At 32.8% G+C, this 13,446-nt stretch overlaps 2 protein-coding genes across 8 annotated transcripts; one reads left to right on the top strand and one right to left on the bottom strand.

The window, feature by feature from the left end:
• Window positions 1–12,348, bottom strand: LOC108976568 (ubiquitin-conjugating enzyme E2 J2-like). Of its 7 annotated transcripts, none has more exons than XM_018945775.1 (4): window positions 12,131–12,348; window positions 769–1,081; window positions 645–715; window positions 1–437 (listed from the first exon to the last, which is right to left on the bottom strand). In XM_018945775.1, exons 2-4 carry the CDS (start codon window positions 1,058–1,060, stop codon window positions 39–41), a joined length of 762 nt encoding a protein of 253 aa, XP_018801320.1. In that variant the 5' UTR covers window positions 1,061–1,081; window positions 12,131–12,348; the 3' UTR covers window positions 1–38. The 7 variants fall into 7 exon arrangements, with proteins under 7 accessions (XP_018801320.1, XP_018801316.1, XP_018801318.1 ...); XM_018945771.1 differs by having other exon boundaries at window positions 12,063–12,136; XM_018945773.1 differs by lacking the exon at window positions 12,131–12,348 and adding an exon at window positions 2,379–2,409.
• LOC108976567 (pyrroline-5-carboxylate reductase 1, mitochondrial) lies at window positions 6,444–7,679 on the top strand. The gene is made up of 5 exons (XM_018945767.1): window positions 6,444–6,619; window positions 6,682–6,752; window positions 6,865–7,041; window positions 7,099–7,516; window positions 7,580–7,679. Exons 1-5 carry the CDS (start codon window positions 6,541–6,543, stop codon window positions 7,648–7,650), a joined length of 816 nt encoding a protein of 271 aa, XP_018801312.1. The 5' UTR covers window positions 6,444–6,540; the 3' UTR covers window positions 7,651–7,679.
• Window positions 12,349–13,446: the final 1,098 nt, after the last annotated feature.

Below are 13,446 nucleotides of genomic sequence, written 5' to 3'. Positions count from 1 at the left end.
TTTAGCGACTGAAAACTTTAACACGGCTTTTCTAAACTTTATTCCTGGTTCAGATTTTTGATTACATAATTCACTACCAAAGCAAAAATCGAAAAACTGATTCCAATCACCAAATTTGAATATAGTCCTGGCCAATTAATGATAGATTTTCGTTTGTTCTCGCATTCGTCTGATTTTACAAGTTGTGCTCCGTTAGAGCTATTTTCATTATTTGTGGCTGGTATTACATTGTTAACTGATTTTCTATTAAGTTCTCCATTTAAAAGAGCGAGCTTTTGTTTTTCATCTTCTAGTAATTTGTTTATTTCTTCGCATACTTCAGGAAACAATTCTCGAAAAATTGGGTCCTTTAAATTGTACTCTAAAGATTTTCTGGCATAACTCTTTTTCTCATAAGTCGTTGTCTCAATTGAACCTAAAGTTGGTGTTGATTCCAGCTATATAAGAAGGAACGTTGGATTAGAATTTACTTATTTTCTGCGTACAATAGGCTATTTCCAATAATGATTGAAATATTGTACATGATGAAATATTTTTTATAACATTGAGCATCAATGTATTACAATATTTATTACAACAATTATTATTTGAGTAATTAGTTTTTGAGTAATTCGTTTATATTAAAATACATAATGCAAACCTACCATAAAACTGAGTAACCCCGTCAATATGGTGCCGACACACCACGTTGGATTCCATGTATCGGGATGGAAATCTTTAAATGGAAAAAATTAAGTGTATTACAAGTAAGCGAAACGGAATACGTACCTGATATGCTAAGGCAGAGGCGGGTGTTAGTCTTAAATCGTCCGTTCGGCGTCAACATATAAATTGATGGTGGTTTAAATGGAAATTCTCTTGGAAAAAGTAATGTTCCATGGTAGTATCCACCGTAGTAAGGGGTGTTAACTGGACCTTTTACAACGTAATGCCATTCCAGGATATTGTTTGGTAACGGTTCGGCAGTTATATAAGGTAAAGGATCGCGCTTTAATCGCATGTAATCCTGTCTCATCCGTGATATTGCAGTTGGCTGCTTCCGTGGTTTAGTAGAGGCCATAATAACTTACGAAACACTTCCCTACAAGACGACGATAATTCAAAAAAGAGTTAACAAATCCTAATTAGGTTACAATATAAATTATTAATCAACTAAAATCATTATATGCACTTGAACAATAGGAATCGAGCATATTCAGCTTTGCATCTTAATATTATATTATATTATGGGCACATATAAAAATCAAATTTAGCAGCATTTTAGGTTAGGAAGTACTTTATTGTATGTTTACTCTTTTTAATAGTAGTCGTTAGGACAGGTATACTATGTATTCACGGTCATTGCAACGTACCGGCTAAACTAACATTCCGTAATCCCCACAACGAAACTTACATTGTGTAATTTAATAAATACATATATATGAATATGCTACATTAAATATCTGCATTGCTTCAACTGATCTTTTGATATTGATCTCATTCTTTGCGGTACCAAACGCTTATTCCTGCTCTGATTTACAGAAGGATACTTTTTAATAGTATTTATTTTCTGTTTTACCTATCAAAATAGTTATCAGAAATTGTATTCTTCCGTCTCCTCCCTGATAAATGTTTGATAGTACTCCCTCGCAAGATAGCAAAAACGATGATGTGTCTCTTACGAACGAATCGTGTAAACGTGTTATTGTTGGTGTTTACTTAACTATATTTGGAAACTAATTTAAATTAATTTATTTTTTATAGGAACACAACTTTTATGTCCTTTAAACTTAATTTTTTCCACATTCAAAATCTAACAAATATATCGCTTGTTTTTGTTTTTATCTAGAGGTTACAATAAACAATAATCGATAACAAAATTATATGTTGCCAATATATCAAATGTTTATGTTTTCAATTGCATATTCACACCCGAAATTAAAACAAGTAATCTTGAATAGCAGGATCAAGTATTTCCACAATTATAATGAGTTTTATTGTTGCTGTAATGATCATCTAGATCGGGTTGGAGTGGTAAGGTTTAAGTTGGTTGTTGACAAAGGCATTTAACGGGAGACCCAGGACTCGGAACAATCCGATGGAAAGAGCGGCACGATTCCGATTACTTTGGCGGAGGGGTAAAAAATCGAATTTCCGTATAACTAAGGTATGTCCGGATAGGGGAGCTTCTCCAGAGGAGGAATATCCAAAAATAATATAACAATTACTTATATTTTTTTAAATTTTCACGATTAAAAGCTCAAAAATATGCACTAATAACACAAAGTATTTCTCTATCTTTCATCAAATTTATTCACGTTTTTCACTCTGTATATTTAAATATACACTCTAAACATTGAAATAAGTTCACATTTCAATTTTATTTTGTAATATTTCACCTAAATTTATTAATTAAAAAATCACTTAGCGATCTCGGCGTTGCATAGGTTAGATTGTTTACGATTATSAGGAAAACGAGCGTTGCCACATCTTAAACACCAAATATGTAGGATTCTTAACGAATTCTCTTTGTTTATTTGCGTGGTTCTTTTTTCTACATTAATTATAATAAAAAGTATTTTATAACATTTTTTAAGTTATAATTGAGTTGTGAAAACCTTTTTCACATATTATACATTTTACATATAGTATGTATAATTATATGATTTATATTTAATAAATACATATAATTAAAACTCTATGATAATATAGTATTATAAAATTTATATAATATCATGTCGGGATGACTGATATACTTTCGCGTAGTACACCTTCTGCGTTGGCGGCCTTCGGCCGCGCTTTAGAAAAATAACCCTGGCCGAGCGAATACCCGGATGGACTGACGTAATTTCGCGGAGTATACCTTTCGGCGTTGGCGGCCTTCGGCCGCGCTTTAAAAAAATAACCCTGGCCCAGCGAATATCCGGGTGAGCTGAAGTACTTTCGCGTAGTACACCTTTCTGCGTTGGCGGCCTTCGGCCGCGCTCTAAAAAAATAACCCTGGCCGAGCGAATACCCGGGTGGACTGAAGTGCTTTCGCGGAGTACTMCTTTCTGCGTTAAAAATAAAAAAATATATTGAGTTTTTGTTATAAAGTGGTTAAAGTGGTTATATTTGTATATTACCATCACATTGTAATAAAATTTTAATTTTCGTACTGTACTAATATACTTTACACTTTATTACGTAATATTATTATATAAATTACTTATACATATGTATATACAATATTATTATATAATATTACTAATACATGTATATAATATTACTTATTTGCTTAGTAAATTTAAAAAAGAAAATATCCATATGTATGAATAAAGGAATTTTTGCGAAAAAGAGAAATTTCAGCGAATTGCCTTGTCATCACACGGCAGCACTCCATTTCGTGGTAATTTTTGGTAAACAAATGGGGTTAAAACGAGTGTAAAATGTAATTTTTAAAATGAGGATTTTTTAGGTAAAAACCTGCTAAAAGTGTAAGATATGGATTATTTACAAGTTTATAGTGTAATTTAATTAATTTCAAGTGAAAAATGTGAATAAAGTGTGTTTAATGTGGTGAAATAGCGTCTTGAAATGTACGAATTTTTGAACTTTAAGGTCGAATATCTCCTAAACTAAGCGTTTGCGTTTGTTTAAGCTATAACCCTATATATTTTTTAATCAGGAGGACTTCCTCTTTCCAACGGTACCTTCAGATCGCGGCGCCAAAGAAATCGGAATTGTGCCGAAAGAGGAAGCCCCCTAATTAAAAAATAAAAAGTTAAAAAATTCGCAAAATTCGAACATTTCAAGAAGCTATTTCCTCTATATATGCATATGGATATTTTCTTTTTTAAATTTATTAAGCAAATAAATAATATTATATACATGTATTAGTAATATTATATAATAATATTATATATGCATATGTGTAAGTAATGTTATATAATACTATTACATAATAAAGTGTAAAATATACAGTATACACTACAGAACGAGAATTCAAATTTTTTTTCAATATGAGTGCATGATAACCAAAAAATATAACTACTTTATATCTAAAACTCAGATTTTAAATATAATAATATATATGTATATCGTCACCTAAAATACAAAACAATGTATCATCAAAAATAAATGGAAATCGCTGACAGATATATTAATCAAAATTTATCCATTTTATCCGCCAACGCAGAAAGGAGTACAACGCGAAGTACTTCAGTCACCCCGAGTATTCGCTCGGCCAGAGTTTTTGTAGAGCCCGGCCGAAGGGCGCCAACGCTGAAAAGAGTAAAAAATTGTAATATGTATATACAAATGTTATATTACAATCATAGAAATATTATAATATTATCATACGATTTTACTTATCTGTGTTTATTAAATATAAATCAAATATTATTCATATACTCACATATGTAGGTATATCGGAAAGTGTTCACATATTCAATTTTAGCTTGAAAATCTTCTTTATAGTTTTTTATAGTTAATAAAAAAAAGAATCACTCGAAAGTACAAACGCTGTGAAACGCTGAAAAATCCTTCACTTTTGGTTTTTAAGGTGTGGTAAAGCTGGTTTTCCTCGTAAATATAAACACTCTAAACTTTTCAGCCATAAACTTGATAATTGATTTTTAATTACTAAATTTAGCTAAAAAATTTCAAAAAAATAAATATGAAATTTGCGCTTATTTCAATGCTTAGAGTGTATATTTAAATGTACAGAGTAAAAAACGTGAACAAATTTAGCGAAACATAGTGAAATACCATGTGTTCTTAGTACAGATTTTTGAATTTTTAAAGATGAATATTTAAAAAAATAGTAGTTATTTTTATATTATTTTTGGATATTCCTCCTCTGGATAAGCTCTCCTATCCATACATATCCCATTTATCTGGAAATTCGGTTTTTTTACCCCTCCGCCAAAGTAATTGGAATCATGCCCAGGACTCTAACGACTATCAACCCATGCGCTGATATTTTCTCTTTCTTTCTAATTTTATTTTATAGTGGCACCAACTGCTTTATTTCTAGACATTGTCTCCACCCTCTTGCTCCAATGACCTTATGGCATATTATAATGCAGCCTAGCAGAACGGAGTGGGCGATGCCACACAACTTTTTATACTATTGCAACCAGTTGCTGCAGAGTATTATAGTTTTTTTCACCTACCAATTGTACGTATCACATAAAACGAATGATCACGGTGACGAGAAAAGCTGAAATCCGATTGACTATGTGTCTGTCCTTCCGTCCGTCCGTCCGTACGTGCAAGCTGTAACTTGAGTAAAAATTGAGATATCTTGATGAAACTTTTTAAGGAGGTTTCTTAGTACAAAAAAAGTTCGAGCTCGGAAATGGGAGATAATCGGACTACTGCCACGCCTACAAATCGCCATTAACCGAAAACCTATAGTGGCATAACTAAGCACATAATTAAGATATAAAACCCCTATTTGACACAGGGAAGACCTGTGGGAAAAAATTTTGGAAAAGTGGGCATGGCTCTCTAATAAGTTTATTGTATAAATCTTTCTAAAACCATATTCGCTCAGCGCAAATACTACAAAAACTCCTACCTATAATGTAAAAATGGACGAAATCGGATGAAAATCCCGTTTAGTCCCCATATAACGATAATGTCCAAAACTACTAGAAACGCGAGAAATTAATAACTAAATAAGTCAGAGACGTAATAATTTGCTGCCGGGATGGTATATGTATATATATATATGTATATAATATAGTATAGCATCAGTAAGTTCAAAAAGAAGCAAAGAAAAGAGAATAAGATAACTTTGAGGGTCTTAAGAATGGAAATTAAAAGGCATACTAAAATTATTGCAAAATTGGTTTACTTTTAATTAGACAAAAGAAAGTATTTTACTGAGAAACTGTTAAAAAGTAAGAATCTTCACCTACAAACATACTTATGTACACATATATGTATGTTGAAGCAACTATGTACTTGTAGTATACTTATGTTTCCTGGCTTCATTAATTTCCAAAAGAAAAGATGATTTCGTTCATGGAAATTGGTAAAATTTTCATCTCTCCTACTTGTTAAAAACTGACAACTAAAACCTCTTTAAATGTGAATATACTTATATACAGTTATAACCTGATAACCTAGCATAAATATTTCAACATATGGTAGTATCAAGGTGTCGGTAAATGGCTCTGTTGTTTACATTAACTAGTACACAGTTCCAAGAGGGATTGTAGAAAGACTATCAATGATTCGCTTTCCCTCGTTAAGCTTATTAGATAAAACCTTTTTTGACTGCAATTTATAGTATGTATTCAATCATTTCATATTTACTTTTCTTTGTTTACAAATGCATTGCTTATTTGAGTATAGGCGTAAAACTGATGTCAATAGCTACCTTACTTTTATTTACTGGCCGAGCTGCTAAGCTTATCATAGCATTCCTTATCAGGTTTATACTTTATTCACAACGCATTTGAAACTTCGAGCTGATAAGGACTCAATTATCGTCTAGCTATTGAGTAGTGAAGGTCTAAAGTTCTATATTAAAATAAATTGGTTTTAAATTTATATTTTCCAAAATAAAACATGAATCAAGTCGGCAGAATCGGCGTATTGGGGGGCGGAAAAATGGCTCTTGCAATGGTGAAAGGTTTTCTCTCAGCTGGTAAACATAAATAAAAATGCTTCAAGAAAATATGATTTCAACTTAATATTTGTTTCGTGGAGGTCTTACAAAGCCCGAGCGTATAATTGCCAGTGTACATCCAGATGATAAACAAAGTTTCATGCAATTTGAGGTAGTAATATTTACGTATTAAAATGTTTGGTCATAATATTCTTCTACATGTAATACAAATATGGCATACTCAATCGTTAATTTATCATAAACATTTATGCTAACTATACTAGCAAATAGGCATTGAGACGGTGGTAAAAAACGAACCGGTTGTAGAGAAATCGGATACAGTACTCATATCAGTTAAACCACATGTGGTGCCTATTATATTAYCCGAAATCAGACCATTGAGCAACAACAAGTTGTTTATCTCAATAGCTATGGGCATCACTTTACAGATGTTAGAAGAGGTGAGTTTTACTGAGGGCTGAGTGTTATTTATTTCACAAATTCACTGGGATTTACAGCAATTATCCTCAAATGCGCGAATCATACGTGCGATGCCTAATACGCCGGCATTGGTGAAGGCGGGATGTTCGGTATATGCACGTGGTACAAAAGCAAGCCAAAAGGATGGCGAGTTAACAGTTTCACTTTTGGAAGCGATTGGCACATGTGAGGAAGTGCCGGAAATTTGGTTTGATCCCATTACAGCGCTGAGCGGGAGTGGACCAGCTTATGTATTCGTTATGATGGAGGCACTAGCGGATGGTGGCGTTCGGATGGGTTTGCCGCGTGATTTGGCATATCGACTTGCCGCGCAAACCGTTTTGGGGTCAGGACAATTGGTACGCGATACAAAGGAACATCCGGGTGTGTTGAAGGATAATGTAACTAGCCCAGCGGGTTCAACTGCGGCGGCGCTTAAAGTTTTAGAAACTAAAGGTATTAGAATCTTATTTGAATTCATCGTAACACTAACTCGTTTTTCGGCGACTTCCAAAATAGGGTTTCGTGGAACAGTTGCCAATGCAGTAGAAGCTGCAACCTTAAGATGCCGGGAAATATCAGGCAATTAATTTCACTCTATTAATTTTAGTAAAAAACACATTTTTTAAATATTCTTAGGTAATATATAATAAAAAAAAATTGTATTTTAAATAAAACTATGACTAACCCATATCCATAAAATTAAGTTTTAAGCTTTCGCAACATGTTGGTACAAATACATATACGTGGTCTGTTCAAAAATTATCGCGAATTTTTTGTGCGTTTTTATGGCGTTATCGACCATTTTGAATGTTCATTTAATTGCTGCCAGCTGTTTTGCTATCACGTGTTTTTTATCGTCTCCGAATTTTTCCTACTCAAAAAAATGGATCAAAGAACCTGTATCAATTTTTATGTGAAAAACGAAATTAAGTGCGCGGATGCATTCCGAATRTTGACTGTGGCATACGGAGAAGCTACCTTGGACCGAAGCAATGTTTATCGGTGGTACAAAATGTTCTCAGAAGGCCGAGAAGATGTGACAAAAATTGGCTTTTGCACGACTTTTTGGCCAAAAACAACAAACGAATGATGCCGCAGCCACCGTATTCCCCAGATCTGGCCCCCTATGACTTTTTCTTGTTCCCTAAACTAAAGAGGACCATGAAAGGACGACGTTACGCTTCTCTTGACGAGATAAAGGCGGCATCGGAGGAGGAGCTGAAGAAGATAAAAAAAATGATTTTTTGAAGGGCTTCGAAGATTGGAAAAACCGTTGGCACAAGTGTATAATATCTCATGGGGATTACTTTGAAGGGGACAAAAGAGATATTCATGAATAAATAAATAATTTTTGAAAAAACACAAAATTCGCGATAATTTTTGAACACACCTCGTATGTATGTACATACTTATAATTAACCGAGATAGATAGAGTTGAAATCCGGTTGACTGTCAATCCGTCCGTCCTTAGCTTGAGTAAAACTTATTATAAATTAATGAGTTTAGCTTACATATATATATGTATATCTGATATACCATTACAGCTGAATGAACTCATTTCGCTTAGGAGAAATCTTTTCGGCACTTTCTCGGACAACGTRAAAATGGGTAAAATCAGATGTGTCGGTCAATCTGTGAGTATTTTTTAAAGGAAATTTCAAGATAAACTTTTATGATCATGCAATGCGGTAGTTTACATAAAGATTTTCAAACATCAACCTGACACCATACCATATATATTAATCAATCTATATGGTATCGTAATGAAATATATTTCCGGAGATAATATGCAGTCATAAAAAAGAAAAATGGTTAAAATTTKATCAATATATCCACTAGTTTCGATAGACATTATTTATGAATTTGAAACTTCCAGTTAGCTTTATACCGTATATATCGGTCAATATTTAATACATGTATCTTCGCAAAATAAACGTGTGAACGTAGGACAATGGATTTATGTATGTACTAGGGTTTTTCACCGAAAATGTGTGAAATCGAACTACCAATTACCCCAAATTTTCATCTGATAGATATTTTCTCATACATACTCGTACTATATTAAATTTTACTGCTTTAATTGAGTGTCTAGCACATATATACTTGTATATCTATTTTAAGCTAAGTAGGTAGGTTTAAATATAAATATTTCGGCTTAAGTGAGTTTAGGGCGTAAAACATGAGTTCAAATGCATACACGATTTTGTGGAACTAAAACTAATCGAGATAGATATATATTTATGTATATATTATAAGTTTATTATTTACAATATTGCTTTAATGCGTAAAATATTATTTTTCTTCTTTACTGGCATAGACACCGTTTAAGCGGTTATAGTCGACTTAACACCAGCGCGCTAGTCGTTTCTTATTTTCACTATTTAGCGCTGATTCGAGATATCAAGTGCCGCCAGGCCCTTCTCCACCTGATCTATCCAACGGAATGGAAATCTTCCTCTTCCTCTGCTTCCACCGGCGGGTATTGAATCGAAAACCTACAAAGCTGGAGTGTTCTCTTCCATCCCGACAACATGACGTAGCCAGCCGCGGTCTCTTAATTCGTTGAACTATGTCGTATACCTCGAACAGCTCATTGTTTCATCGACTGCGGTATTCGCATTTGCCAATGCGCAAAGGATCATAAATCTTCTGCAAAACTTTTCTTTCGAACACTCCTCAGCCTGACTCATCAGTTGATGTCATTGCCCATTACGTCGCACCATATAGCAGGATGGGAATTATGAGGGACTTGTAGAGTTTGGTCTTTGGTTGGGAGAAGACTTTACTTCTCGATTGCCTATTCAGTCCAAAGTAACAGCTGTTGGCAAGAGTGATTCTGCGTTGGTTTTCAAGGCTGATATTGTTGTTGGTGTCGATGCTTTTTCCAAGTTGGACGAAATTATCTACGATTTCTAAGTGATGACTGTGACGTGTGCGTCAAGTCACGCAGACAACAACCCTATTACCCTAATATAATAAATTCCGATCCTTTGGTTGATGTTTTATACATTATCTGAATATATTAAATTCCTTCGATTAAGTTTATGTCAGTTTTGTCTGTGAATATAATTTTGGCTGACGGTATGTAAAATATGGTTATACAACTAATTTAGTTCATGATCTATAATACTTATTAGTTAATATCTTTCAAATTTATTGAAATCCATTTACGATTTCGTCGAAAAATTAAGCTGAACTCATTGCTAAATTTTTTTATACTCTTTTGTTATACATATATACATATATATGTATATATAAATGGCCAATAAAAGAACCATTACTGAGCACTAAATTAAGATATAACAAGTAAGGAAGGACTAAAGGACTGGGTGCAACCGAACATTTTACACCCTTGCAACTCGACAGAATTAAAGCCAGGGAAATACTTTAAGGTGAAAAACAATCATATAGAGGAAAGCCAGCCGGATTTTCGAAAATCCTGATATTAGTTATAAAGGGGCTAAGACAAGTTTTCGCTCAAATTCAGCTATTTTATAGCTCACATATTGATGGATATTCGCGGTACAAAGTCATCTGGAAGTTCGAAAATCTTTGTATTAAGTATATGGGAGCTAAGAGAAGTATTGGTTCGATATAACCCAAAAAAACACATTATTATATGAGAAGATATATTTTAATTTCAGTTATATGTATATATCACACATTGACCGTAATTTTTGGTCAAAAGCTAACTATAGGTACCGGGGTCAAAATATTCGATATCTAGAACTTCTACCGACAGTTGATGAAATCGGATTATAACTCCATCCACTCTTCGTATAACGGTGCTGTTAAAAACAACTAAAGCGCAATAAATCCATAACTAAGTACGCCAGATGTGTTAAATTACATACATATATGGTATGAGAGGACTTTATGGGATCCGGTGTGAAAATTGGACGATGGGCGTGGTACCGCCAAAATTTTGACTAAATTTAGTACGTGGTATTATTTTCATTTCTCCTTCTTATATAACACAATTTTAAATTCAATTTGATTCTTTCACTTTCCAGTTTACAAATCAAGAAGCAATTAATATAACGGGATACAATTTTGCACTAATCAAACATTTTTCAAATCCAAACAAAACTGTTCAAGCCCCTAGGTAGCGAAGACTTTTGACCAATAATACCGGTCAATGTGTGACATATATTATTGAAATTCAGGCAGGCAACATTGGGTTGAATCGGGCCAATACTTCCCGGGGCCCCCTTATACCTAAAACAGGGATTTTCGAACTTCTTGGTTACTTTATAGCGTATATACATATCAGTCAAAATGTGAGCTAACTTAATAAAGAGCGTAAGAGCGCATTTTTCTCATAACAGTGAATTTTTGTACCTAAAATAGATAATATTGGGCGAAAACTTGGCTTAGCCCACATATAACTATTACCAGGATTTTGGAACATCCGGCTGACTTCGCTCCATATAATTGGTGATTGTATATGAAGTACTTTAATGAAACCCAAGAAAGTTTTTTAGAATGTAGCATGTTAATAGCTAATATTATATATAAAATCAAGTCGATACTAGCCGCAACTCCCACATACTACAAATATTGATTTTCGTTTTTCTAACAAACCTTCTGTCCAATTTGTCGGTCAGTATGTGAGTTTATATAAATCTGAAATTGCTTCGATTCCGATACTATACTTGGTGTTTTACATCTGAAGGTATTTCCCTAGCATTGATCTTATAAGTTGCAAGTTATACTTGGTGAGTTACACCAGAACTTATCCCTTTCATACTTGTCTAATATAGATATATGCAATGGAATAAATGCGGAGAGGGGAGCTTCTCCAGAGGAGGAATATCGAAAAATAATATAAAAATAACTTATATTTTTTAAAATATTCACGATTGAAAGTTCAAAAATTTGCACTAATTACACATGGTATTTCTTTATCTTTCACTAAATTTATTCACTTTTTTCATTCTGTATAAACTCTAAACATTGAAATAAGTTCACATTTCAATTTTATTTTGTAATATTTTACCTAAATTTATTAATTAAAAAATCACTTAGCACACTCATTGTTGCAAAGGTGAGATCATTGTAACAAACCTCCAAGTAACAAATCCTATCATTTTCACTCATACATACGCAGGCGAAAGCTTATAGAATTACAGAAATTACATTAAGAATGCAATAGAATAAGGAAGACTCAGGGCAAAAGCCCAGGCAGTTCGTTAGGGTTTCCTAAATATTCTACTACTAAAAATGCCTTAGAAAAGGCACGAGTATGTTGCCGTTTTATGCTCTCCAATTTAATATTTTAAGTACGCTTTTATTAAATTTTCAAATGTATTTCCATTATTAAAATTCATAAGATTAAATTTACCTAGTTTTGATTAAAATTTTATTTATTGTGTCAAAATAATTGTAAATCTTTTCTATTTTATTAAAAATATCTATTTTTGTTTAAATTATTACAAATAGTTTTGTTTAGTACTGTATATATTATATGGGTGAAAATAGGCCTCCGGGGGAACCTAATACCCAAAAAATATCGGTAACGCGCCTATATTGCAACCTCTTTATTCTTTTTTAGTCCTTTTATTTGAATCTCTGTGCCGAAGAATCAACTATTTCGATCAGGTGATCTCAGCTGTTGACTACCATATGATTCTTTGTCACTTGTATGTTTCTACAAAGAGTTAGATTGTTTACAATTGTAAGGAAAACGAGCGTTACCACATCTTAAACACCACATATGTAGAATTCTTAACGATTTTTCTTTGTTTGTTTTTTTGCGTGCTCTACATTAATTACAATAAAAAATACTTTCCAACATTTTTCAAGTTATAATTGAGTTGTGAACACTTTTTTTTTGGTAAATATGTATGTATATATATGATATGCGATTTATATTTAAGAAACACACTAACTAAAACTCTATGATAATATTATAAAATATATATCATATCAGGATGACTGAAGTACTTTCGCGTAGTACTCCTTTCTGCGTTGGCGACCTTCTATAATACGTTGTTTTGTATATTAAGTGACAATATATATACTATAATATTACTATATAATATTACTTATTTGTTTATTAAATTAAATAAAGAACATATCCATATGTTTGGATAGAGGAATTTTTGGGAAAATGGGAATTTTAGCGAATTTCCTTATTATACATGGCAGCGCTCCATTTCGTCGTAATTTTGAGCACACAAAACAATGGTTAACCCTACAAGTAACAAAAGAATCAGCTGTTTTCCAAGAATTTTTCACAGCTGAGATCACCTGATCGAAATCTGCTTTTTTAGGCACAGAGATGTAATTAAAAGAAATGTAGTTAATCAACTTTTTTGTGAAAAAGTATTTGTTACGGAAAACATTAATGAAAACTTTCAAGAATATTTTTGAAACAAAAG

The sequence above is a fragment of the Bactrocera latifrons genome, unplaced genomic scaffold (assembly GCF_001853355.1).
Source record: "Bactrocera latifrons isolate USDA-ARS-PBARC rearing strain unplaced genomic scaffold, ASM185335v1 scaffold_78, whole genome shotgun sequence".
NCBI classification, from domain to species: Eukaryota; Metazoa; Arthropoda; class Insecta; order Diptera; family Tephritidae; genus Bactrocera; species Bactrocera latifrons.
Note: the sequence above shows the minus strand (reverse complement) of the source record. Positions and strands in the feature narration are given on the sequence as shown.